Source organism: Cyprinodon variegatus, unplaced genomic scaffold, assembly GCF_000732505.1.
Source record: "Cyprinodon variegatus isolate N-32 unplaced genomic scaffold, C_variegatus-1.0 Scaffold182, whole genome shotgun sequence".
Lineage (NCBI taxonomy): Eukaryota > Metazoa > Chordata > Actinopteri > Cyprinodontiformes > Cyprinodontidae > Cyprinodon > Cyprinodon variegatus.
In genome coordinates this window covers 179,311-204,673 of record NW_015150635.1, presented here as the reverse complement: position 1 = coordinate 204,673, position 25,363 = coordinate 179,311, and the positions used below count along the sequence as shown (strand labels likewise).

The window sequence follows — 25,363 nt, the reverse complement described above, 5'->3', positions numbered from 1 at the left end:
CACAAAATTACCCATAATTTACTTCTGTACATACAATTTAGTCAGGCTCTGGCGGACTGACTCCTGTGTGATGTTGATTCTCTGGACTTGACGAAAAGCTAAACTAAAACTGGCCAGGGTGGCCTGCTGTTCATATGGCCCTAAATTAAATATGTCCGAGCCAAGGCAGACACTTGCTCTGCCGCGGGAAACACTATTTCATCTCCTAATGAGTGTGCCTGAGGGGGTCCCATAGGGAGGGGGCTCCACTTCGCCCCTCATTAGGCGTAGTACTGCCTCTGCCTTCATGCTGTTGAGAAACCTCCTGGAGAGGGGCCTCCCAACTCAGCTGGACATCCCACACTCTCTTGCCCCTGGACCAGTGGACTGCACCTCATATCCTCCCCACTGTCCTCCTTCCTTTATATTTTAGAATCTCCACAAAATTCCTCTCCATCAAAAATAAGCCATATTATAGCTTCAGACCCGATTAGGTGGGAATAGGAGGGCAGTCCTCACTGTTACTGATGCAATTTTAATAGCCATGCTTGGTTTGATATATATATGATTTATTCTGTACCTTTGTCTTTTATATAGAGATGAAGTGTGTGGACCTTCGGGTTGTCTTCCAATATTTGATTACCTTTCACCTGACAATACCATTTTTTTTTGTCCTTTTCATGGTCAAACTATGATGTAAAGAATAGAATTTAAACTATTGTTTTTTAGCTTGACTGCTGTGAGCTGTCATAACTGACATTTGAAACTGTTTCCCATATTATGTCAGCTATTAGCACTGGTTTGTATTGTTCTTTGAAGGCTGGTATATTGCATTGAAAATGTAATGCATTAGTTTCATTTAGAAGTTTCCTAAAGGTCACTAACAAGCTAATGTTAACTGCTGCCTAGGAAACAGTTTCTTTTCACTAGCAACTAACATCCTTGAGGCTCCTAACAGTATAACATCTGCGCTCATACTGCTAAGTTAAAGTTTGTTCCCTGATCATAAAGTTCATATCCGGGGGTGATTTGGAGTTTTTGACTTGCCCTTTCCAGTCAATGGGCTCTATATTTGCTGCAATTTTATTATCTCTGCACATTTTTCATATGTACGTTTTATAGCCTCAATTGTAAGTCAAATATTATTTTATGTAAGATAATTGGAAGAGAATAAAATATGAAAATAAAGTTCAACATAATGCACTAAATTCATTCACTGATGTCTCGTTACCCTCAGAATTACATTTTTGTGCTAGACTAAACCTTCTTTGTACTATTCTTATATATTAAAAAGGTGGAAGAAGCACATGAGATCAATAGAATACTCTCAAGATTTTGTTTGTAATCTCCAGTTTTTGGCAGCAATACAGACCTTACAAAATCTATCCATCCATTAATCCGTCCACTCCTGCTTCACCTGTCTGGGTTGTGGTGGGGCTGGTGCCTATATCCAGCAGTCTATGGACAGATGACGGTGTACACCTTAAACAGGTTAAAATAGTTTCTTTTTTTTTTTTCGTGATAAACCTACAGAGCAAATGCAGTAGAAAGTAAAGCATATCCAGCTGGCTTCCATTAGTGCTACTTTGTTCAGCTCATCTCTTCTCAGCTCTACACTGTGTGCTTATTTTTTTTTATTAATACTGAGTACTACCTCAATGAGGTGTAGTGGACATAGCAAAGCATCTCCAGAATCAAAGTAATAAATTACTTAGTATTGCACAAACCCAATGCAATGGTGGAGGGAAGGAAAAACCTCTTGCCTAATCTAGGGCTTTCCTTTCCTTACACTAAATAAAAAAAGACAAGATTGCGAGAGGGATAACGAAATGCGCTGGATAGTATAGGAATGTTTGGGAGGCCATGGGCCCTGGAGCCATATCAAAATGAAGGGTACAAGCTAGAGGATGTGTTAGGAATCTAAGGTTTCCAATGCTATCTTTTTCTAGTTGTTGTATACGTAACTAGCAACACCATCCCCTACCCAATCAGTGACTGACAGTCTTCTGACATGTTGTTTTCAGCATGACTTACCTCTCCTGGAACTGCTAGCTACAAGTTAATGAAAAAAGGGGTCAGATTAAATGGTACTGTCACTAAATTAACTCTCTTAAAATCCTACAGAGGTGAGGAAAAAGGTGAAAAGGACCATGCTGAACCCTTTGCATGACTCAGACTGAAATGGTGATTGTTTTTCCAGGGCTTTTGGGAAATGTTTATACAGTCATTTTGGTGGTGCACCACTGGGTGTGCAGTCACGGTGTGCAGTTCACATGCAGTCACGGAAGCTGATTTACCTAAAAGATAGAGGACCAAGTGTACAAGAAGTGGAAGCATTCTTTGTGCATGGCTGTTAAATCCTGCCATGTTAACAAACACCAGGCCACTGTTTGTAGGAGGATGAAAACAGCAGTGCGAGGGAATGTGTCTCACATGCTGTAAGCATCCCATGAACTCTGTGTGGCAGTAGATACTCCATGTGCACCCCTGTCATCTAGGAATGCCTTTAATGCGGTCTGGGAGAGTCTGAGTATGACAGTGGAGCTGTCTTCTGCTTATCCTAAATGAATGCAGAGACATTTTTAGATATTACTTGCCTTTTAAAAACCAATTAGCTAAAGTTACAAAGCTACTGTTACAATTTCTAAATTAGCATTATTTTATTTGATACCATTTGAAAGAGGAGATTAATGCCGTATATGATATTGGACTATTTTGTGTAACGAGTTAATCTTGCAGTTGTAATGTTTTTTATACAGTTTAGAGTCCTTTGAATGGCCAATCAAGAGCTTCTTAATTTAGTATCAGAATTACTGTTAATCTATGATGTACTTACTTTGCTATATCTAATATGTAACAGATTGTGGTCCAACATTTTGGCTGAAGACAGAAACTCTTTATTGGGTTAAATAAAATCATAAAACAGTCATGTCGTCTCCTTTGGTATGATTTTCCTCTTTCACGCGTCACACTCGTTTTCCACGCAGCAGCAGGTTATTACAAAATAAAAATAAAGCAGATCCACTTAGTTTAAAGGTAAATTATGATCGTGATGAGCTCGATCAGCTTTTTTTGCTGACATCTCCAAGTCATATAAAAAAGTACCTGCGGTGCGTGTGCACCTGTGCACTGCTCGCATGTATGCGCCCTTTTGTGTCTTTGTGTTCATGAGTCTACCAGAACGACGAAGCATTATGAATGAACAGAGGGATTTTAAATTTTTCATTTAAAAATCTTTTTAGGGTGACGGGTTGTCCTTTGTGGCAATAGGATGACACTTGCAGGGCCCTAACCAGTCAGGTCCAGATGTACAGGTGCATCCCAAAGTCTCAGTTTTACAAACGTTTCTAACCACCACCCTAGTTTTACAGTGGGAATCCTTCAGACACTGGTTTGGTTGAAAATCTGCCTTCATCTTCAATAAATTGCTGCGTTGGGCTCAGCATGTACAGAAATATGATAGTGTTTGTAACATTATACCATTTCGTCCAGTTTAATATCTTAGCAAGGTGAGGAATTGATAAAGCATCTTCCTTTATGGGAAATAAATAAGACTTTCACATTCTACAGCCCACCATTCAAATGAAACTTGTGGAAAAATACTCTTGGATGGCAGAAGTAAACTAAAAATACAGATGAAAACCTGTCTTTAACCTCTTATAGCTTCTAGTTTGACTTTAGTTCTCAGAAATTCCTATTTTGTGAAAAGAGCTTTTACCACTGCTCCTTTTCATTTTCCACAGACTTTTAAGATTCTGAAACACTGCAGGTGATAATAGTTTGTATCCTTTTCCTTTCCTGATACCACACAATTGTAGTTATTCCATCATTTCATCTGCATTCATATTTCATTTAATGATCCCCGTTTTCTTCTTCTCTGCCTTATCATATTTTATTGATTTTTCAGCATGGGTATAAAATGTTTTTCTGACATAGTAACACTGTCCAGTCTGTTCTGAACCAATTTACCCTAAGATTCCTTTTCTTAGTTGGTTTTGATGACAGTTAAATGCCACAATATTTGTTATTACTATTCCAACCAGTAGCACTTGTAATTGATTACAAGTTAATGATGGTGTTATTATAATGGCATTTATGATATTAACTATCACCATTGGGGATAGAAAAGGGTTTAGAAAGTGTGTTATCATCATAAGAACAATAATTGAAATGTTGCAAAACTGCAACAAAAAAAAAGCCTTGGTTTGCATTAATACATGTCACAAAATCCAATGTAAGTTTTGCTGGTTTGTGGTGTAGCAGCATTACTTGATGTGGTTTGTGTAATACAGTACCCCAATAACTGTAATATATGCAGTAAATGGATATTTATTTTAAGTCTATATTTGTTCATGTATAATGACCAAACTGACAAGAAATCATAAAATACAGTGTAGAGAACTTTTCTTTTATAACAAATACTGTGGCATTTTAATTTGCAGCCCAATGGTGTGTGATGTTGGGTTTTTGTTAGATGCATTTTCGGATTATTTCCTCTACCTTGCAGGATTGTTAATGTTTGCATCCTGTGTGTGGATTCTTGTAAAGTCAAATCCCAAAATACACTGAATGAAAAGAAAAAGAAGTGTAGTGCAGCAGGCACTTTACAAACGCTCTTCTTAGACCTAGTGACACAGGTGATCTGTAGAAAGGTTGGGTGCCTCTAGTTTCAGCTCTATCAAGCTCTGGATCTTTGAGCTGCAGGATTCAGTATCACAGCTAATGTAACAAGGCTCATTTGTCTCAATCACAAGTCCCTGGAAGTATCGGCTGGCCATTGATGTCATTCATCTTCCTTGTCCTTGCCTGCTCTTTTTCAGCTGATGAAAACCCAAGACTTTCAAGGTGAATAGACCCTCTGTACTCATCATTTCTTGTGTTCATAAAACAACTTTTAATAACCATCTGGAAAAAAAACAGTCAGAGTCTGTATAAACCTGCAGCTGACAAGGTTGGCGGGCTTGTTAGAGCAGATCTTATTTCATTTTTTATTATATAGTCATTTCCAACTGTTTTTTAGCTTATCGCTCACAATCATTCAATTAAAATTTATACAAGCATGTTACAACATTTTAAAAAAAGATTATTTTGAAAGTAATGTTCTAAATCTTCTTGATTTTATGGTGGGTCTATTAAAGTATGATGTTTAAGTTCTGTATATCTGTTCAGAGGTCTTACTTCTACTACGGTATACAGTCTGACAGAAACACTGACTTATGCCATCACTGTCTTTTGCAGCCTCTTCCCTCCTCAATAGAGCGAATCAAGATTGTGATTACTATCTGGCTCGTGCAGCCAGTCTACATTGTCTGGAAACATGTTTTCCTAAGGAGACCACAGAGGGACAATTACTGTCAGCTGAGCTATTCAGCCTGCTCTGCATGTGTGTTCTGGCTGTGTGCCTTTGACCCACTGACTCTCTTTTTTTCTCTTCTCTTCATCACATTATCTGCAGAGGAACCCAAAAGCGATGGACTTGTGTTGCTAAAACAGACTTTACTCTTGACTCAGATATGTTCTCTAAAGGAATGAGATGAACTCTGACTCCTGCTTCAAGAACTAAAGTTTATGAAGATGTAATTGGTGGTTAATGTAGGCTGGAAAGAGCAGATCACTTTGGTAATATTATTTTATGCCCCCTTTGGGTTACTGCAGTGTATTCAAATGATGGGTTAGAATGGGTTGGAATGCTCGTTTCATATGGCTTCAATATAATTGCTGTTGCCTGTGTCTGTAAAATGAGTTAAACACAAGTATCTGGTTTCATTTGATGCTTCCATCAAGCTGGTATTTACTGAAATGGCCAATTTATACCCTTCTGTGGGCTCTACTTTTCTATAAGAGTGAAGCCCTTGGATCAACTGGACAAAAAATAGTATGAATATTGGCACATTCATGTCAGTGTAACATAGGCTGTATGTGTTCACAGATGATGAGAGACATTCTAAGGATCATAGCTATTAAATTATTGCTGTTAAATAGAATGTTTTAATTATCAATAAGATGTTCTTGAAACCTGAGCCTTCGTTGGTTTAATCTGTCCAGTCATGCTATAGTTTTATAAGACTAACTGTTGACATATGTCTTAAACCAAACCCTTGACTAAATAACTAATGTAGGATATTTCAAAACAAAATGTATGTAACTTCTCACTGACATATTACAGTATGATGCTCGGCTGTTTCAGTGATGGTCATTATAGAGTCTCCCAGTCCTCCAAAAAAAAATGCATACTGCGTGAATCATTTCAAAGCTCCCACTTGCCAAAAAACCTGTTTAAACCCAGGAACTATTGGCTTTTAGTGGCAGTGAGAATGACTCACTGACCCGTGTTGAATGCCTTAGCAAGTAACCCTGGTTCAAACGCAAAACCTCCGGAAGTTTCACTAACTTCATCTGCTTTTGCCTTCCTTTAAATTTGCATGGCCAGCGAAAGCCGTTCGCATGGCAGACAAATTTGCATGGCGGGCAAAAGGCTCCTACATCATTGGGTCTGCTGGTTGTTTGTTTCACCTCATCATGGCGGACATGGATTTACAAAGTGACTGGCAGCGTTTTTTTTTGTTTTGTTTTTGTTTTTTTACTTTAGAATGACGAACAAAGCTGTTGGCATTTCTAGGTTAACCAGATTCCCTTTGAAGGAACCGTTGTTGAGAATACTACCACCTCCTCCATAAGCTAGGTCTGGTCGCCGGTTGCTTTCAGCGGTACTTCCGCTTATCAGTGAACGTACATTTAAAAAGCCAAAACAACTCTGCTTAGATTCGATAATCATGGAGCAGCACTGGTGAGAGGGATTCAGAGGGACAAAAGAAAGAAACAATAACCCACTCTTCCTACTCCCTTGCTCTCTTCCAAGTCACTCTCCATTGTTTACTTTCCTGATTTCCGTTGCACTGGTGACATTATTAGGCTAACCCAGTGTGATGGCATCACCAGACGTGCAGCAGTGGATGCACAGAGGCCACATGTAGCTTGCCAGCAGGGGATCAGTGCCTGCATATTTTTTTTCCAATGGGAAAGGGAGCCAAATATTGATTAATAGTGGGTCAACCCCTGTTTGAAAAACCCGATAGTTTCACAGAGAAGGAGGCTTTAGTGTCAGAGGGTCTGGGTTACAACATAAAGGACCATGCAAGCAGGCTTTACTGATGTAGGGTTTTATTTTAGCAAGTGAAACCGTATAAATATCATATTCACAAACCCTCAGCATATTCCAGGCTGAGTTACAGAAATGCATACTAATACAGCAATTATAGGAGAAAGGAAGTTGTACAGTGTGGCACTAGCAAATTCCCTGGTGCACTGAAACAAGGCGCTTTGTTGTTATGTAAAGGTTTCTGTGTGTAATTGCTATGGATGTTTTGAAGGGTTTATTATTTATATATTCATGTGTTTTTTTTTGTTTTTTGTTTTTTTTTCTAAAGGAGTGTACAAGGCAGCCCTCCCTGTTGAGAGTCAGAGGTGCTTAACAAAGGCAGTGTACCACAATGGAGCTTTTAACCGTCTCCCTTTTGGTTCAAGTGGCCAAGTTAAAAAATAAAATAAAATAAAAAAGCAACATTGCACAATCTTTACCTGACTCTTAGAATTCAACCAGCAGCGCCTGCAGCAGTCAATCAGTCGGCCCTGTGCGATTTCAGCTTCAGTGATTTTGAGTTTTGGTGCATCTCAAAGAAGTAGACAAAGAATAGTCCACCTTCATGCATTGAATGCATGAAGGAAAATATATGAAATAATCTAATAATGTTAAAGTATAAGAATACCGTTAGCGATAACATCTTAGTAGCATAATAAAAAAGTGAGCACCTGCTAGAAAGACACATGCCCTTTGGGTCCAATCAGCCGGACAAAACTTCACTTATTGCTGCAGAAGAGGTGGTGGGAAGGATGTAAACTGGGGAATATAAAGAATGATGGGGAGAGGATTCCAGCTCAGGTGGGGAAATCAGGGGAAGGGAAATGAGCACCGCACACATGCTCCCCTTCATGGAGCTTGTCTGCTCAGTATACTCAGGCTTTTGTCGTTTCCCCCAGAGTGCAGCACAGAAAACTCCCAGCCAGAAAGCTCGTCAATCTTTGCCAAAACAACACAAATTGGTTCCCAAATTGCTGTCATGCAGTAGGAGGAGGAGACACGTAGGGAGATGTCTTGCGCTTGCAAGTTAAGGAATACATGTTGGCCCTCTCATACTCGATTTCTTAAAGGGTGTCAGAATCCTCCTCAATAAAACAGTCAAGTAAATACAGGAGACATAAAGAGAAAAGCACTGCTCTGTTGTACAGGCATCTGGAATCGGGCAGTGTTGAAATATTAATAGGCCTCACACACAAACAAACACAGCGATGCACGCATGAGTTCATCCCAAAAGCAGCCCAGGGCAATGGTCCAGACCTGAGCTCCAGCAAAGTCGCAGCACTGCTATGAAAGAAATAATGGAGGGGGTAGCTTTAAAAGCCCATTTTCTGAAAACTGTAGCTGGTCTCTGGTGAAAAAGGATCACGGCTTAGACAGCTGAATGATTTGAAGGGGAATTAGCCAGACTCAGCTTGGAGACATCAAAATGTGTCAATTATGTCTTTGCTTTCTCTAATCCCCTTTGAGTGTTTTTTGTGATGACTTCAGGATAGCTGTTAAAAGCTGCGATACAGAGGTTTTGCTCTGCGAGTAAATTCCATCACCGCCCTGTGAGCTCCCTTTGCTCTCACTAACCAGTTGGTGCCATTAGACCAGATATGAGCTAAACTACCAGCACCCCCCTCCCTCCTAAAAATAGAATAACTAAATAGATTTGTACAGGATACATTTGTCGCCAAAACTGTTTTGCAGGTGACATTCAAATAACCTTTTCAATAAAAGAAAGTATTGTGCGGTGCGTCTACATATGACAGCAGAGCCCGTGCAGATAAGAGAGAAAAGATCTGATTTCCTCTCTTGTTAGGCTGTCGCCTCTCTACAGCTCGATCTGACTCTTATGGGTATCAGTTTAAAGGAGGCTTTATTAACCGACAGCTGATCTAAGCTGTCAAGTAGAAGGTTTGGGCTAAAAACCATAAATAGATGCACATAATGATGGAGGAGCATTACAAAAAAATCTCTCTTGTTATTGACCATTATTACAAGGCTATATTTGTTAAAGAAAATGTTCCTGCAATGGAAGCCTTGTGGTGCTTTTAAGCTATTTTAGCGCAGCAGATCTATAATCACAGCTTGTCCAATGATGGAACAATTGTTAATCTGCTCATAATGCCATGCCCTGTCCACCTTACATAATATCTGACATGAGTGGACTGGTTTGCGTCATTCTGTCATTGACAGCTGTCAGTGCAACGCAGCCAAAACACACACACACACACACAGAGCAATGTGCTTTCTCCAACTGTTTCGCATGGTTTATTTCCCAATGATATATGTAAATGTACCAGTGGGAAGAATCTGCTGTGTATAAACATCAGCACTCGAAGCCTTGGATTCAGACTTCATTTGTGTTGCACATCTACTGTGAATCACAAGGCCATGAGAAACTGATTTAATGGTCCAATCGAGTAATGGGTTAAGCTTTCGGCATTATGACGGTGGCCTGGGCATGGGCCTGTAATGGGGGGGATAATCTTAATCCGCAAGCGCTGTCAGTTTTCCAGTGGTTCAGTGGGAACTGCATGGAGATTTTGTCTACAGATTTTGTTATGTTTTTTAGCAGCCTACAATACCGATAGTTTTACCTTTTATCAGCAGAGCTGAATATATCACACAAAATATACTTGTGCAATAATGTATCCAGCTCACAAAGAAATGATAACGTCATAATATATATTGTTGAATATTCTAATCCATCTACTGTTATATTTTTGCATTTCCAATTTTAAGGTAGTCTTTTGCCTAAAAACATTGAAAAAGCTCTCTTTTTGTGTTTTTTACAGCAAAAAAAGGTTTAATTTATCTCTAATTGTGTTCTACATTAGGCTGCACAATATCAAAAGCTCAAGTAAATGTCATACTATTCCTGAATTACATGGTGATATGATGATCCAACATTTTCACCGTTTTTAAAGGAGGTTTAACATTTCACCCTCTGAAAATACCCGATACAATGTGGTTATTGATTGGTCGCTAGAGATCAGATATATGGCAATATGGGGGGTTTCCATATCCCAATGAAGGAGAATTATAGGTTACTTGCGTAACCCAGGTTCTCAGTGTAGCATGAGGCAGATGTCTCACCAGACAACCCTTCTTGCGGGGGCGAAGCTAGAAGAGGTGCTTATTTGAAATGACCCTGTGTGGTAGAAAACGCTACTTATTGGATAGGTGATGCAGACGTCGCTATTAACAGCCAATCAGGATTGACGTAATGAAATAAATGCTTCTGAAGAATATGCCAATGGGCGTTGGATAGAATTTTACTAAATACCAGTCCTTTGTGATTTTGATTTTTACAGATGGTTTATGTGTGTTTGTTGATTTATGCATGGTTTTCATTTCTAATTTAAAAGAAATTTGATTTAGTCATTTTATTTTAATGGCAATCCTCAAATTAAACTTTGTAATTCTTTATATTTCTATGAGTTCTAAAATGCAACAGGGTGTAATAGGTTTAACCATACTGGACGCGGTTCCGGATAAAGCGGGAGCCGACGAGTATAAGTATGAGTACGAGTACGAACCATATTGGAGACTTCCAAACATGGAAGTACTTAGTTATTTTTTAAACTCAGCTTTGTCTAAATCCTATCCAAAGAACAGCTTGATTTGTGCTCTTTCTAAATGAACATTGGTTAAGGATTATTTTTCTATCATTTTAACATAAAAATAACCTGATTGAGCCAAGTTTTCAAACCACATCACTTTGCATGTTTAGAATCCTTAACATCAATACATACATTTAAAATCCAGGATGTTCCATGAGACATTGAGGATTAAAGTACAAATGAAATTTACTTTGTTCAGATTTTCTACTATCAAATTAAAGCTTCTCTCTCATAGTCAGAATAAGTTTCAGCCATGTCTTGATGTGTATTTAAAAATGTGTATTCCTTTAAAAAAAACTACTCAGGCTTAGGCTGAGTAGGCTCTTCAAAATGCTTATTTTTATTTTTTCTTTGCACAATACCTGCATCCATACTGAATATTTCAATCTGTTTGTACATTTTGTGGTATTCTGATCGAAAAAAGATAAAAGTTATTTTTTTCTTTTATTTTGACATATAAGACTGACATGTGGCAGAGTTACTGTGTACTTGTTTGACTCTTTTCTGCTGTACAGTTCACACATTGGCTCAGTCTAAAGGCTGTGAAGAAGACAGTGAAGGGCACTGGGTGAACATGCATTGGCCTCACTGCCCCTTTTGTACATGTGCACTGAGTGACACGTCATCCCCTCAGAGGGCCAGCTAATGTTGTGAGTCAGTGTCCTTGAGCCGCTCAGCCACTGACAAAGAACAAGCCTTAACATTCTGCATGACCATCTCCTCTCTCTGCTCAGCTCCTTATTCTCAACACCCATGCTTTGCTGCCAGGATGCCTGGGTTAGGTTGCTTCCATGGCCCTCGTGGCCATGGCTAGACCGTGATTGTGCTGCGGTTGTGATTCAACACAATCTTGACATCTCAGCAGGTGTCTTTGAAGTGGCCTGCATGCAGAGAGGGCACTTTTCGGTGTGAGTGGTAGTGCTGCTGGGATGAGCAGCAGCATGGCCGCCTGTGTTACTGTGCTTGGCTTTGATGTTGTAAACAGAGCGGGCAAGGCTGGCTGGCAGGGAAGGCGACAGGCAGGGAGGCAGGTGCGGTGAATGGGATCAGCGGCACTGTAGCGGTCAAGTTCAAGTGAGCCAGCAGCTGGTTGATTCATGCCAGGAGACCATTGCCTCCCTAGTTTGTCAATAGATATGGACTGCCATATGTATCTCCATGTAGCTCTGTCTGTTAATAATTATTGTATAAATGTTCAGCTCTTAACTAAAGAAAACAGTAAATTTACACTAATTGTTTTTATATTAGACTATAAGTTGTCCATCAGCTTGTCCATTTTACTGTTGAGTGCACCTAGCATCCATAGGCTTGTGTGGTAGCAGCAGATGAAAGAGCATAAGCTGGTAAGACTGGATGCACTTGGGCCCGTCCTGCAGGAGATAGGGCTTTAGTAAACTATGCTCATGTGGATGAATAATCTGCCCAGCCTGGCACCCCTGTGTCTAAAATCTCTCTGCCTTCACCTGATGTGGCACAGCCTCTGTCAGGCCTGAGCGAGCGCCCAGCCTGCTCCGCTTCTTCGGGAGAGATGAAGGCATCTCACAGTTCTGCTGTGGGGGTGGGGGGGAGAATCAGGCAGCAGCCTAAGCCTGAAGCTATCAGAGACTGGAGCTCATAGCCAAAAGCATGTGGGTTGTGGACGGGGTGGGTGGAAGCTCGGCTTAACTCGGTATGACAGACAAAGAAGCAGCCCTGCACTGCCACCACATGGCTGGGAACTGTCACTGCAGCCTAGAGAGCTACATAACCACAGCTAGCCATAATTACAGCACGCTTCAGTTGTTGTGAGTGCATGTCAGAACAAATTATGTAAGTAATGAGGCTGAAAATGCTAAAGGAGTTGAAACACACTGCACTGCTAATGCTCATGCGGTGAGAACACAAAAACAAACAATAGAGTGCACTCATACAGAGATAGACCTAAATGAAATAACAAGCAACTGTGCACAGTAAGGAAAAGATTAATTATAAATTAACCCTCTCAGTAAGGTTGTCAGTGCCCGCCTCCTGCCTGGGTTCTGCTCTAATCCGGGCCGTTTAGGTGCAGTGCCCTCTATTGTATCGGAGAACCAAAAAGCGCAGGAGGTGTTGTCTGGTAGAGAATTAATTGTGCATGTTCCACCTCTCCCTTTTGTTCCTTTTCCCTAAAATCTAGGCTAATTCCAAGTAAACATGTCTGGTCTCGTTGACTCCTGCAGTGCAAGAAGAGATCCCCTGAATGAACAGAGTGTGGTTCCCCGGTTAGTGGATTAGAGGCTCTGTGTTAAGGGCCTCTCCGGGGCACGCCTCAGGGACGAGGACATTATCCACATGACACAATGCAGGCTCCCAGGCAGCTGATTAAATGGGCAGGGATATCTGGATTGAACTCCTACAAAAGTACTTTTGATGTGATCAAACTAGAATAAAAGAGGGACTTGTTAAGGTGTGCGGGAGATATTTTAAGTCTTTTTGTCTTTAGATAGAACCTTAGGCATTATAGCAGACAGTTGGGGCTGGTTAAAGGGAATAGGCTGATGTAATACCCTGAAAATCTGCAACCTATTTTCAAGAATTATATTATCTGTCAACCCCTATTTGGGGAAATGGTTATGTTCCTTGTGTCAATGATGTAACTGAATGTCAGTGTCCATCGTATTTGGGTAAAATAACCAATGCTGCTTCCTTCAAGGTTTTAAAGTATAGTAAAATACATACAGTCCACTCAAAGGTTTTTCAGAATAAAAAGCAGCATGCTGCTGTACATGAACTTTTTTTTAAGATTCTTGCTACACCTTAAAAAAAGAAGAGGAAAAATGTGTCTTAAGAAGAAATTTAAAATGTTTATGTTGAAAAAGTGTTAAACAGATCTGGGCCAGCTGCTAAAAAGCTTAAACATTGATTTATTCAATAGAACATCCAAGAGAAACTAGTTGATATACTACCTTAGGTTCGAAGATTGATTGAGTAAAAAACCTAAGTCTAAAAATGCAATAAAATGTGTTTACACCACTGGTGAGGATGTGTAAGGAGTTTCAGAATAAATTTCTCTTTCAATGCAGTAGCATATCCTCTTATTGAAATATTTAGATATACACATTTCAATTTCAGTACATCTGCTGTGAGGAAAATAATCCTTCCGGATCTTTTGAAAAGTAAAACTGAATTGAAAGTTGAGACCAGTGACACAATTGTAGGAACATGTCAGAGTTGGAGCACACAGTGAGTGCTCCTCTTTGCACATGTTCTCTTGATCCTCTCCTTAAGAGTCACTGTCCTGATACTTTTAATTGTGTCCATGATTTAACACATCTAATTCCAATGGCGGAATAACCTTGTTTTGTGGAGATGAGCCTTGCAGCATATCTGCTAATTTATCCCTGTATCTTTTATTATTTTTTTAACATAATTAACTATCTTCAGATTTAAAACACATTTTTTCTACTTCTTATATTAAAATGTTTGATGGTAGGGAAGAAATATTGTTTGTTTTTTTACCTAGCAGGTCTCCCTAATAACCAGCTAGCATGTAGATGAAACCTAATGTTCATAAAAACGTGCATACACTGTGCAATATTTTCAATCATTGCATGCAGCTACAGCTTATGTTGTATGACGAAACCGCAGGGTTTAAAAGTTCACAGCTCATGATGCATGTTCTCACATTGTGTTGCCCGATGCTTTGATGTGATCTTATGACGGCCGACTGAATTTCAGACATGTTTGATTTTCTCCCGACCTTACGATTCCTGATCGGGAGGTGGTCATAAGAGGCTAATCACCCCTCGTTACTCCCTGTATACTACACAACTCGCGATGAGGCTGAAACTCTGCCTGATCGAAAAAATTCTTGCACGACTCGAGAATCGGCCCGAAAAGGGCAAAAAAAATCACACAGTGTATGCCCGACTTAATGGGGACTTTATCCCTTTATGCTGGAGTTCTCACTGTGTTGAGGTACAGTTAACATGGGTCCTCATTCAGCCTGGTGGTCAGTGACTGAAACAAAATGGGTTTGTATTGTGTTATATTTATATCTCACTGAAACATCAAACTCGATTTTACTTAGATATTCTTTGAAACAATGAAGTTAGAGTACATTTAAATGTTTTTAAAAACCAGCTTCATTCATGAAAAGCAAATAAAGCATCAATTCATAAGAAAGCTTTCTATATGATCTTTCCTTTATTCAGATCCAATAGCTGGCACTGAGCTTGAGTGATGAAAGAGTAAAAAAAACCTATGTCTAAAGGTGGCTATGAGATAGAGATCTCTGGAGGGTGTTGGAGGGGCTGGGAGGTGCAGTTTGGCATCAGTGGCTGCAGCCGTGATGAAGCTGAGAGCAGTGGGCCGAGCTGGGAGTTCTGGGTGTCTGATCTCTGTGCTTGCCGCTGTGCTCCAGGTTCGCTCTCAAAAAGAGGGCCGACGATGGATGAGGGCCATCCTCTTTGGGCTTTTGCTGTCAACATCATAACGCCACAGACAAACTTAAACTGCAGCTTTTTTTTTCCTTCTTCAGTGGCTCGCACACACAAATACACAGTCGGTGCTCCATCCAGCACAGCGGGCATGTTATGATTCTTTGTGGTTCTAGTGGATTTGCTCCTGGGGGGGTTTATAGTTTTGAAATTTAAGAAGCTGCATGAAGTCAGGTTTTCCACCAGGGAATAGACCTCCTCATGTGGCTAAATAAGCTTTTGTCACTGGGTAAGGTTTATATATGCACTGTGGTGGGATATTAGAGTTTGTGGGCAGCTGGGTCTTTTTGTAACGCAAGTTGTGTTTTTCGCTTCAAATTGATGCCATGTTTGCACCAGCTTTTTTTGAGCATCTTAAAATTGGATCCTTTTCTTCAAAAAAAGGAAGAAAATCACAGACACATAAGCACAGCTCTAAATATTCAGCTAAATACTATGTGGAAGACAGGATTCAAAAGCCAGTGGATGAGATGTTTTTAGAAGCACAGTGCTCTTTCATGTTCCAACATGGATCCATGGTGAGAGGGTTGTACAGAGGCTTGTGACAGCAAAATGTTGATTTATTTTCCTCTTATTTATTTATTTCTTTCATTTTCTTTTCTTCTCCGCAGCTCAAATCGAAATAATTCCCTGCAAGATCTGTGGAGACAAATCATCAGGCATCCATTACGGCGTGATAACATGTGAAGGCTGTAAGGTAAGCATCATAAGAAGCGAACCTGTTAGTTTGAAGGGTTGTAAGCAAGTGAAAAAAGGAGGGAAAAGACATGGAGGGAAACACCAAGGAGGTAAAGAAAGATGCTTATTTGGGAGTAAAAAATACATCTGAAAATGTTACTGAAGTTTTACAGGGATTTGGGAAGAAGTGTGGTATGTAAACACGGAGAGCATGATCATTAAAGTGGTCAAGCACCACTGAGGGCATCATAGAAAACTACAATTAACAAGAGATAGTCCTTCCTCTGCCTTTTCCCTCCTAGGGACATACATTTTGTTTTTTTTGCTTTTTTCCTTTCTCAAGTTTATTTTAATTTTATTTTTTCTGCTTCTGCTGCTCGTCTTGAAATAGGATGATCAAAAGAAGAGTGCTTTGAATTATAGCAGATTGTTGGCTGTTTGCTACAGCACATTTCTCCCCATTGAAGCCACCTTTTGTACCGTTTCAAATACACCAGCCATTCACGGCAAAGGGAGGTTTGTGAAGAGCGTATTCCTGTCCCCCCTCATGCTCGTCAAGCATCATTAGCATTCCTCAACCAGCCTCTACCTTTTGCTTTTCGCTCCTATATGTGTGAAGTGTGAAGGTGTGTGTGGCCATGTTTCTGTTACATTGTGAGGACAGTGTAAGAACAATTTCCCAGAAAGATCCTGCATTTTGGGGTTGACTAGTTGACTGTCCCTCATGTGGAAACGATGTCTTCCTGGGTTGGAGTTTAAGTTTAGGACTAAGGAGTGAAATGGGTTTAGGTAAGGCATGTGTTGGTAGTTAGGGTTAGGGTAAGCTTCTGGGTTATACCATAGAAATGAGACAAAACTAAATAGAAAGTCCCACTAAGGAAAGAAAAAAAGCTTAAAGAAGCTCTTCTTCTAAGCACTCCTCTCTCTCCCTCTCTCCTACACACACAGATCCTGGAAAAGATACAATGCTAAAGAATAAACTGCTGAAATCTATCTTTAATGATTGCTAATTAGTCCAAAGACAGAAAGGCCTTTAATGGTACGTGCTAGTATTAAAGTTTGGACCATAAATCATTGCATTATTAAGGAGTGCTGCTTGTCACTGGCAGTTTTACTCTGTTTCCATAATGGCTTCCATTATAAAGCAACTTGGCAGCTGTCAGCTGTTTTCTTGTAATTAAACAGCCAATGAGCAGCTAATTAAGACATATGTGTGTGGAGCAGTAGAGTGGGGCATGTTAATGATGTGCTGGAATCAATTCATTAAGTCAAAGGATGAGAAATCCAGTTGGTGTGCGTTTGCAATCCTTTAGCCCCGCACATGCCTGTGCTGCATTAATCAACACTAATAACGCCACTGAAGAGAAATACCAGCCGCTGTTATCATGCGCTACCAAAACATTCCGCCCTCGTGTTGTACACACTGGTGGATATACAGTGCTCTTTAAATGCCAGCAAAGAAGTCAAGAAAATACCACCACAGTAGTTTTTTGTTGCATTTCCATTTACAAGCAGTAAAATGAAAATATCACCGCCGGGAGTACAATACATCCCTGCCAGGCTGCAATAAATCTTGTCAGCGCAAGAGTACAATGAAGACATAAAAATGATCTTCCCTCTGAGGTGCTAGAATGTGTTTTTGCAGCCGCCAAGGCCCGTTCAGCAAACCTAAGACGTATTTTCCGTGCCCCTCTCCCTGTGCAGGGCTTCTTCAGGAGGAGTCAGCAAAGCAATGCAGCGTACTCCTGCCCTCGTCAGAAAAACTGCTTGATCGACCGCACCAGCCGCAACCGCTGCCAGCACTGCAGGCTGCAGAAGTGCTTGGCAGTGGGAATGTCACGAGATGGTAAGTTGTTTTGTACACGAGTGGATCATCAGGTGGGTGGAGACATATGGGGGGTGGTGATGGGGAGCCCACTTTGCTTCTCCCTATCCTCTGGGTATGAAGGTGAAGAACTAAATTTGGTCTTCTCACGGGGAGATGTTTTGGTTGAGGAGAGTTTAAAGCAAGTAATTTTAATTAGTGATATAAGTGACCACATTTATTTGCTTTTAGATCTTGATATAATTGCTGACAGATTGAACCCCAGATAAATATGTTAAAAATACTTCCAGATAATTTGTCTGCATGGAGTCCGCACGTCTTGGAAGCACAAAATGACGTAATTTGATTGCACAGAACTTGTGGACGCATCAAGCATAAACAAATTTTTGCTCACCCCTCAAGGCCAAAGGTTCTGCATGTGTTGAAGTCTACCTGCTGTAACACAGCTTACTCAAATGGCTTACATAGCTCCAAACATTGCATGCAAACATGCTAATGACCCATTCGTTAGATTTTTGCGCTTAGCCAGAGAAAAATTACTTAAGCAAGCAGGAAGCTGGATTAACTTCAGAAACCTCTGCTATAGATTGTCCAGATTACATTTTTATCCTCTCTTCTATTCCTGTGAATGCTTATGTTTTAAAGGTATAATGAAGAATGTTCTTTTTCCAGGTGGATCATTTAAATAATTGATCCTCCTAATTGTCAATCAATCTTGTGATATGTTTACGTAAGGCTGTCCTACATGCTTATCCCCAGGTACCTATCTTTTCCTGCGAATACGCAAACACACATACAAGCATATCATGATTTTTTTATGTATCAGTTGTCTTATTTGCAGGGAAACTTTTTATGTATAAATATTGGTGAGATGAGATCAATCCGAGGCGATCGTCTTATTGCGTCCCCGCACCTTCTTGAGGAGAAATGGGCTTGTGCATTCTCTCGCACAAGTTTAATAGGCGTTCCCTCTCGGATGCTGGTACAGGGTTGTGCATGTGCATGTGCAATTTAAAATTCACAAAATCCTCCACTATACCTTTAAATGCTGTCCAAAGATCAAAGATGAGCCATAATTACTTTTCTGACAAAAAACACCAGATTTTTGTTGGAAATTTTCTGTTTTTTTTTTTTGAGAAAAAATATCTTGTTAACTTGGACTCCAGTATGACAGAAGAACATAATCTCTATCTTACTAAAAAGGGCTATAATTTTTTTTTTTTACATAGTTAAAATAAAGGTTGATTATAAAAAGGGTCAATACTGTTACCATCTGAGCAAAAGGAGAATCTTCCAGGATTATTTTTCACATGACGTCCAATTGTGTTGGTCAGAGATGGATTTTTTCCCACATGTCTCTCTTATATCCTTTTGGCATTGAAATGGTTTCTAACTAGCTAAAATGAAACTTTGTGACCTTAAGAGGCCCCCCTCTGCTGCAGATCTATAACACAGGGCTGCTTTGCATGCCTTACTATCTTCCTTGTGGTCAGTTCTAGTTGCCTGAAGGTTTTTAATTGTACTCCTGAATATAGTTATGGTCGAGTTTGGCTAAGAAACCATGTCTTAACTTATGGTGATTATTACACATTTGCCTTACTTGAATGGTGTTTTCCTGAGTCTGACATATGAATCTCTGTGAAAGCTCATATTATAACATAAGGTACACAAGAAGTAATCTATTACTTCTCATCATCCTAGAATAAGCAACATATGATTATCAAAAATACTGCAGTAGTATCATTAAGCAGGCTGAGAATATATGCATGAGTAGTTATTTATAGTTTTTTTTCCAATGTGAAAATCCAATTCTGCAAAAAAGAAGACTTTTTTTTACTTTAAAGGTATTTGCAGTGGCAGTTCTACACCATATTTAGTAGAGGGACCAGGGTGGAGCCAGCAGGATTTAATGGGGCCCAGAGAAGCATAAACTAAAAATCAGGGAAATAATTAAGATTTTAAATATATTAAGAGAAGCACAGAACCAAAGAGTTACTTGTGGGTCTACACTGAATGAAGTGAAATCACCCATCTCATTTAGTTTTTATTTACATTTTCTTCCAGTTGAAAATTTGTTAATTTTGGCTTAATGTTAATTTTACTTTACATAAAATTAGAAAATCCCATACAATTCCGCGAGAAAGTAACTGAAATATTTAGTTCCTAAATAAATATTTACTAACGGATTACAAAAAAACCCCAAAAAACTATTGTTTGTAATATTAGGTCAGTGTTCATTCGTTATTTACGAGTACTGAATATTTGTGACTTATTTTAGATATTATTTAGTTTTGATCAAATTAGAATTTTAAAATAAGTGAATTCAATTAATTTAGCAGTAAAAAAATGTGTGATTTTTAAAATGTGGTTTATAATAACATTTCACTATTGAAACTGTGATCGTATTACAATACGGCTGAAGCTATCACCATAACTTTAGAATCATAATGAAAACAGAATTGTAAAGAAAAAATGAAATGGTCCAAGGGAACTATCACTCCATATGTGTGTTCATATCAGCGTTGGTATTTCTTTTTTGTATTTAGTCTTCAGTACTGTAAGGGGCCATTAACAGGGGCCAGGACCAGTTCTAGAAGGCACTGGCCCGTGTTGGCCCCTGCCTAGAACCATTAATGGTTTTGACACATCTATCAACCAAGACTATTAACAACTGAGGCAAGGTGGACATGCTTTGTAAACATTATCAAGCAATGCCATAAGCCCTCCAACTGTTCATAGAGAAGTCACTGATTTGGGGAAAAAACAGATATTGTGTATTATGTGCCAGTGGTGGAAGAAACTGCAGTGATAGAAACCAGTTTTCATTTAACAGAACATGTTTAGAGAGTATTGGGATTACTGCTGCAGCAAAGATGCTATGATAGAAACCCCTCAGTGGCTGTATGTGTCCTCTTTGTGAGGCAGGTCCAGACTAGACTGAGCTGAGGAGGTTCTGCCTGAACAAAGCAGATCTTTTTCATTACAGCTTGGTTTCACAGATTTAAAGTGAAAATCTTAACATACATTCACATTCACAGAGTCTTCTACATCCCTATGCATGTACAGTCCTGAATATAAATGAACACAGGATTTAGAGTGCATGGCTAAGTGATGCACAGTTCATTACTCATACAGACATGCTTATACAGGGATGTATATATAGGTTTTTGACTGGAAGAAGGTGACTCTTACCTTCACTGAACATTTCAAAGCCTCTATGCTTTTACTCTCCTCCAAGTCCCTCTGCATGCATTTTATTTGCATAGATGCACACACACTCATTGAGGACACACATGCACACCGTGACCTCCTGACTTACTGTCGCTCTCCACAAACATCAGCCAAGAAGTCTCCTTTGCAAAAGAATTAAGTGTCTAAAGCCGACAACTTTTCTCATGTTGGACTGTCTGACCAGCTTTTTTACCTCTCCTTTTATTTTTGCACTTTCATGATAGTCAGTAATTTTTCTTTTTTGTGTGTCCTGGAACTATTTACTGTAGATTTAATCCATGTTTTTTTTTACCATTTTGTTGCACATTAGCTATGAGATTCTTACTTCTAGTGTAGTTTGACACTGTTGGCTTAGTTGTTGTGGTGTGGGCCAGTATGACAATTCTTAAGATAAAACATTTAAGAAAACTATTGACTTCATTGTATCACATATTGACTCAAAAGCTTTCAACAAAATTTAAAAAATGGATCTTTTAAAGCATCTGTTATGCCTGTTGTTGCAAACATAATAGAGTAATGATTAAAACTAGGGATGCCGATATCCGATATGCCGATATTTTAAAACTCATGTAGCCAATAATCGATACCGATACCAATGTTAAAGCTGGACAAAAATAAGTAGTCATTGAAAATAGCAGTTTTGTTATCCATTTCTGACACTTTGAAAAATAATATACTCAAATATATTTTCATATGCTGATATCAAATAGATTTTTAAAAACGCGGTATCGATCTATTTTACTTTCAAAATCTTGTGATATTTCATCGTTCTGTTAAAAACTCTCATGATATTTTGCAAATTCTTGTGAGATTTTGTTAGTAAAATAGATCGATACTGCATCAATATATCAACATATAAAAATATGGCAAAATTTCGTGAATTTTCGGGGGATTTCGTAGCATAACGATGACATATAGCAATATTTCATTAGTAAAAGAGATTGATATGGTGTTTTTAAATGGCAATATATCAGCATATGAAGATATGGAGATATTTTAATGTATCAATATTTTTTCCCTCATCTTTAGAAGTTTTTAAGTCTGTAAAAAAGAAGTTTTTGAGGAAGAACAAGAAGTAGTATTTTTTTATTTTTTTTATTTTTTTTTTTTAGACTTTAGAAACTCAGAAGCTGATCAAATATCGGGTTAAATCGGGTTATATTCAGTTTTAAGGCCGATACAGGCCGATACCGATAGGGGGCCGATTATATCGTGCATCCCTAATTAAAACATGTAGAAGAGTATATTCTGTAAAAAATAATTTGGTTTAGGTAAATAAATATAAAATAAACCCCCACTCAAACTTCTAAAATCTTTGGTACTTTGTTGCTATAAATGTATTATACCATTTTTTATTTTTTTATTTGTATATCTAAACATGTCTAACCATGACAGGATCTTTCTGTTTGTCAGTAATAAAGTATTTACAGTGATTAGATAGATAATTACTAAATAGATCAAACATTGAGAAGTTGGGTATGTTTTTATTAACATTTTATTAAGATTTTTGTTGGGTCAAAAGTGTAGTGAATCTTTAGGTTGAATTTCATATTTTACGGTAGTTTCACAATATTTTCAGCGACTTAAATGGAGATTTTTGTGGGATTTGACACGAAAAATGTTGTCAATAAAGACTGACAAGCCTTTTCCTAGCTAATACCGATTTCATTGTGTGATAACTATAAAAATAGGTTATTATATAGTTGTTCTAGATCCAACACAAAATTATGGAAGGATATCATGACTTATTCAATAAACAAAATGTCAACTTCAATGAAATTGGTTGACTAATAACCAAAAGCCACAAGATCTTCTCATGCCTTTTAATGGAAAGAATAAAAAAGTAAAAAGTTCTGGACCATTAATTAGCACATATTTAGAATTTCTAAATTCAATGACCAAAAGAAATATTTGTAAAATAATATATGCTGAGAATTAAGGAATTAACCTGTTATTTTCCTGTTACTAAAAGGTAAATATAAAAAGGTATTTGCTTTAATTTATACTGAAACTTGTTTATAGATGTGATTAACTGTAGTTTGGTATCTTGTTTCTCTTTTACTTGTTTTCTCACTCTTGTTTCATCCTTTTTGCATCAGCGGTGAAGTTTGGCCGAATGTCAAAGAAGCAGCGAGACAGCCTGTATGCTGAGGTCCAGAAGCACCGGCTGCAGCAGCAGCAGCGAGACCACCAACAGCAGCCTGGAGAGGCAGAGCCACTCACACCTAGCTATGGTCTCTCAGCCAACGGCCTAACGGAGCTACACGACGACCTCAGCGGCTACATGGACGGCCACACTCCTGATGGCAGCAAGCCCGACTCTGCGGTCAGCAGCTTCTACCTGGACATCCAGCCATCCCCTGACCAATCAGGCTTAGACATCAACGGTATAAAGCCAGAGCCCATCTGCGACTTTGCCCCCGGCTCTGGCTTCTTTCCCTACTGCTCCTTCACCAATGGCGAGACGTCTCCCACCGTTTCTATGGCTGAACTAGGTAAGGAGCAGGGAAAGGGAAGGAGAGGTTAAAGGAGAGACAGTAAAACAAAGGAGGGGGGTAGAACAACTCAACCGTGGGGCAAACGACACAAAGGTTGCTTAAAATAGCATGAGGTTGGAGACTCATCTCCAACACTCATTAAAAGAGCCTCTTTTTTTTGTAATTAGTTTCCATTAATTAGGGCCAATCGGGATCCAGCAGGGCAGGCGTCTGGGGAAATCATTTTTTTTAGGCTCCCTTGTGCCGAGGAACTCCTTTTTAACAGATGTGTTTTCAAAACCATTTAAATTCCTATACTCAATATTTCTCTGAGAGAAAACGTGACCTTTGTTTCCGTGAGTAACATGGCACCCCACCCCCTTCCCTTTCCATGTATTTGTGTCATAACTAGATTGGCTTCGCCTAAACCTTAAGCTATGAGCTTCCTGCAGGCAGAATAAGGAAATGTCAACAAGCTTTCTCCCAAAAAAAGCACTCATGTATTCCCCCCCCACCCCCAAACACACACAAACACACTCTTTGCTCCTTCATGAAAACTCTGTAAATAAATCTTCTTTTCCTGTGGCATATTTCATCAGTGAGGTCTTCACTTTTACATACCTCTGTTTTGTAACACTTGGATCTCAGCTGAAATTTTGCAGGTTCCTCATGATGTTGGTTATTGTGTTTCAGAGCACCTGGCCCAGAACATCTCAAAGTCACACATGGAGACATGTCAGTACCTGAGAGAGGAGCTGCAGCAGATGACCTGGCAGGCTTTCCTTCAGGAGGAGGTGGAGAGCTACCAGAGCAAGGTAAGACGGCTGGCCTGGCGTCGCAGCTGCAGTTATCAAAATTATTGTTTTAAAGCAGATAACCCATTCTCTCTCATATCTTGTTCCTCAGCCCCGGGAAGTCATGTGGCAGCTGTGTGCTATCAAAATAACGGAGGCCATTCAGTATGTGGTGGAGTTTGCCAAGCGCATCGACGGCTTTATGGAGCTGTGTCAGAACGATCAGATAGTGCTGCTGAAAGCAGGTATGACAGCCTGTCAACATGGCTCGCTGCCGTCGAGCTCACCTCGGCTCACCTCCGCCGGCCCCACTCCAGCGTTGTCATGGGGGGGTGTAGCTGACCTGACTGCACAAAGCTCCTCTCCTTCACACGTCCAGACAGTGTCACAGGCAGCAGACCCCACCACACCCCGCTCTGCCTCTTTCTGTTTTCCTCTGTTCATTGCATACATAGCAGAGGCACACACTGTATTAGATAAGTCATCCTTCTCAGACTTCTGATAATATGTCATGCTAGCTAAATTTTTTTTCCAGTTTTTCCCATAAATTGAGGATGTATCTTTGAACTGCTCTGATAATGTAGCCTGTATTCATGCAGATACACAACGCAATCAACCCTTATTGGATTCTCTGGTAACAACGTGGGAAAAAGCCTTGGAATAAATTCTTCTTAATCTCCTTTTGCCAATAGGACTGTACTGCTCTAACTTTTTCACAAAGCTGAAGCCAAGAGAGAAATCATTGACCGTTTATCTTTAAAAAGTCTCTCTATGCGACCACAGTCCGAACGTATGCTCTTTTTTTTTTTTAGCCCACCCAAAGAATTTAGTTCTCTTAGCTGAAATAGTTATTGTTTCTGGTGAAGTATTTCTGCATCTATTTGGACATATTTTTTAGATCCGTATCCTGGTAAAAGACTAGTTACATCCCATTTTCAGTTTACCTGTGGAGTCCAACACATTTTTTTTTAAAATACCACCGGTTATACAGGAAGTTCTTAGTATTATAATATTACTAACACACTGTTTCTGATATTTATAGATAAAGCAGCCCACAGTATTATAGATCCTTTACCATACCCAAAACTAGCTTTGTTCCCTGGTTTCATTCCAAATTCACCAGGGGCATTATTGGTCTTTGTCTTGGTCATTGCTATAGATGTAGATGTTGTA

General features: G+C 39.3%; 1 protein-coding gene across 2 annotated transcripts in view; it reads left to right on the top strand.

The window, feature by feature from the left end:
• The window catches only part of rora (RAR-related orphan receptor A), a 264,712-nt gene that overhangs the window by 227,286 nt on the left and 12,063 nt on the right, over nucleotides 1-25,363 (top strand). For both annotated transcript variants that reach the window (XM_015378944.1, XM_015378945.1), the window contains 5 exons: nucleotides 15,797-15,882; nucleotides 17,568-17,709; nucleotides 23,019-23,414; nucleotides 24,090-24,211; nucleotides 24,303-24,435. In XM_015378944.1, coding sequence (XP_015234430.1) covers nucleotides 15,797-15,882; nucleotides 17,568-17,709; nucleotides 23,019-23,414; nucleotides 24,090-24,211; nucleotides 24,303-24,435 — 879 coding nt within the window. The remainder of the gene's footprint in view (nucleotides 1-15,796; nucleotides 15,883-17,567; nucleotides 17,710-23,018; nucleotides 23,415-24,089; nucleotides 24,212-24,302; nucleotides 24,436-25,363) is intronic.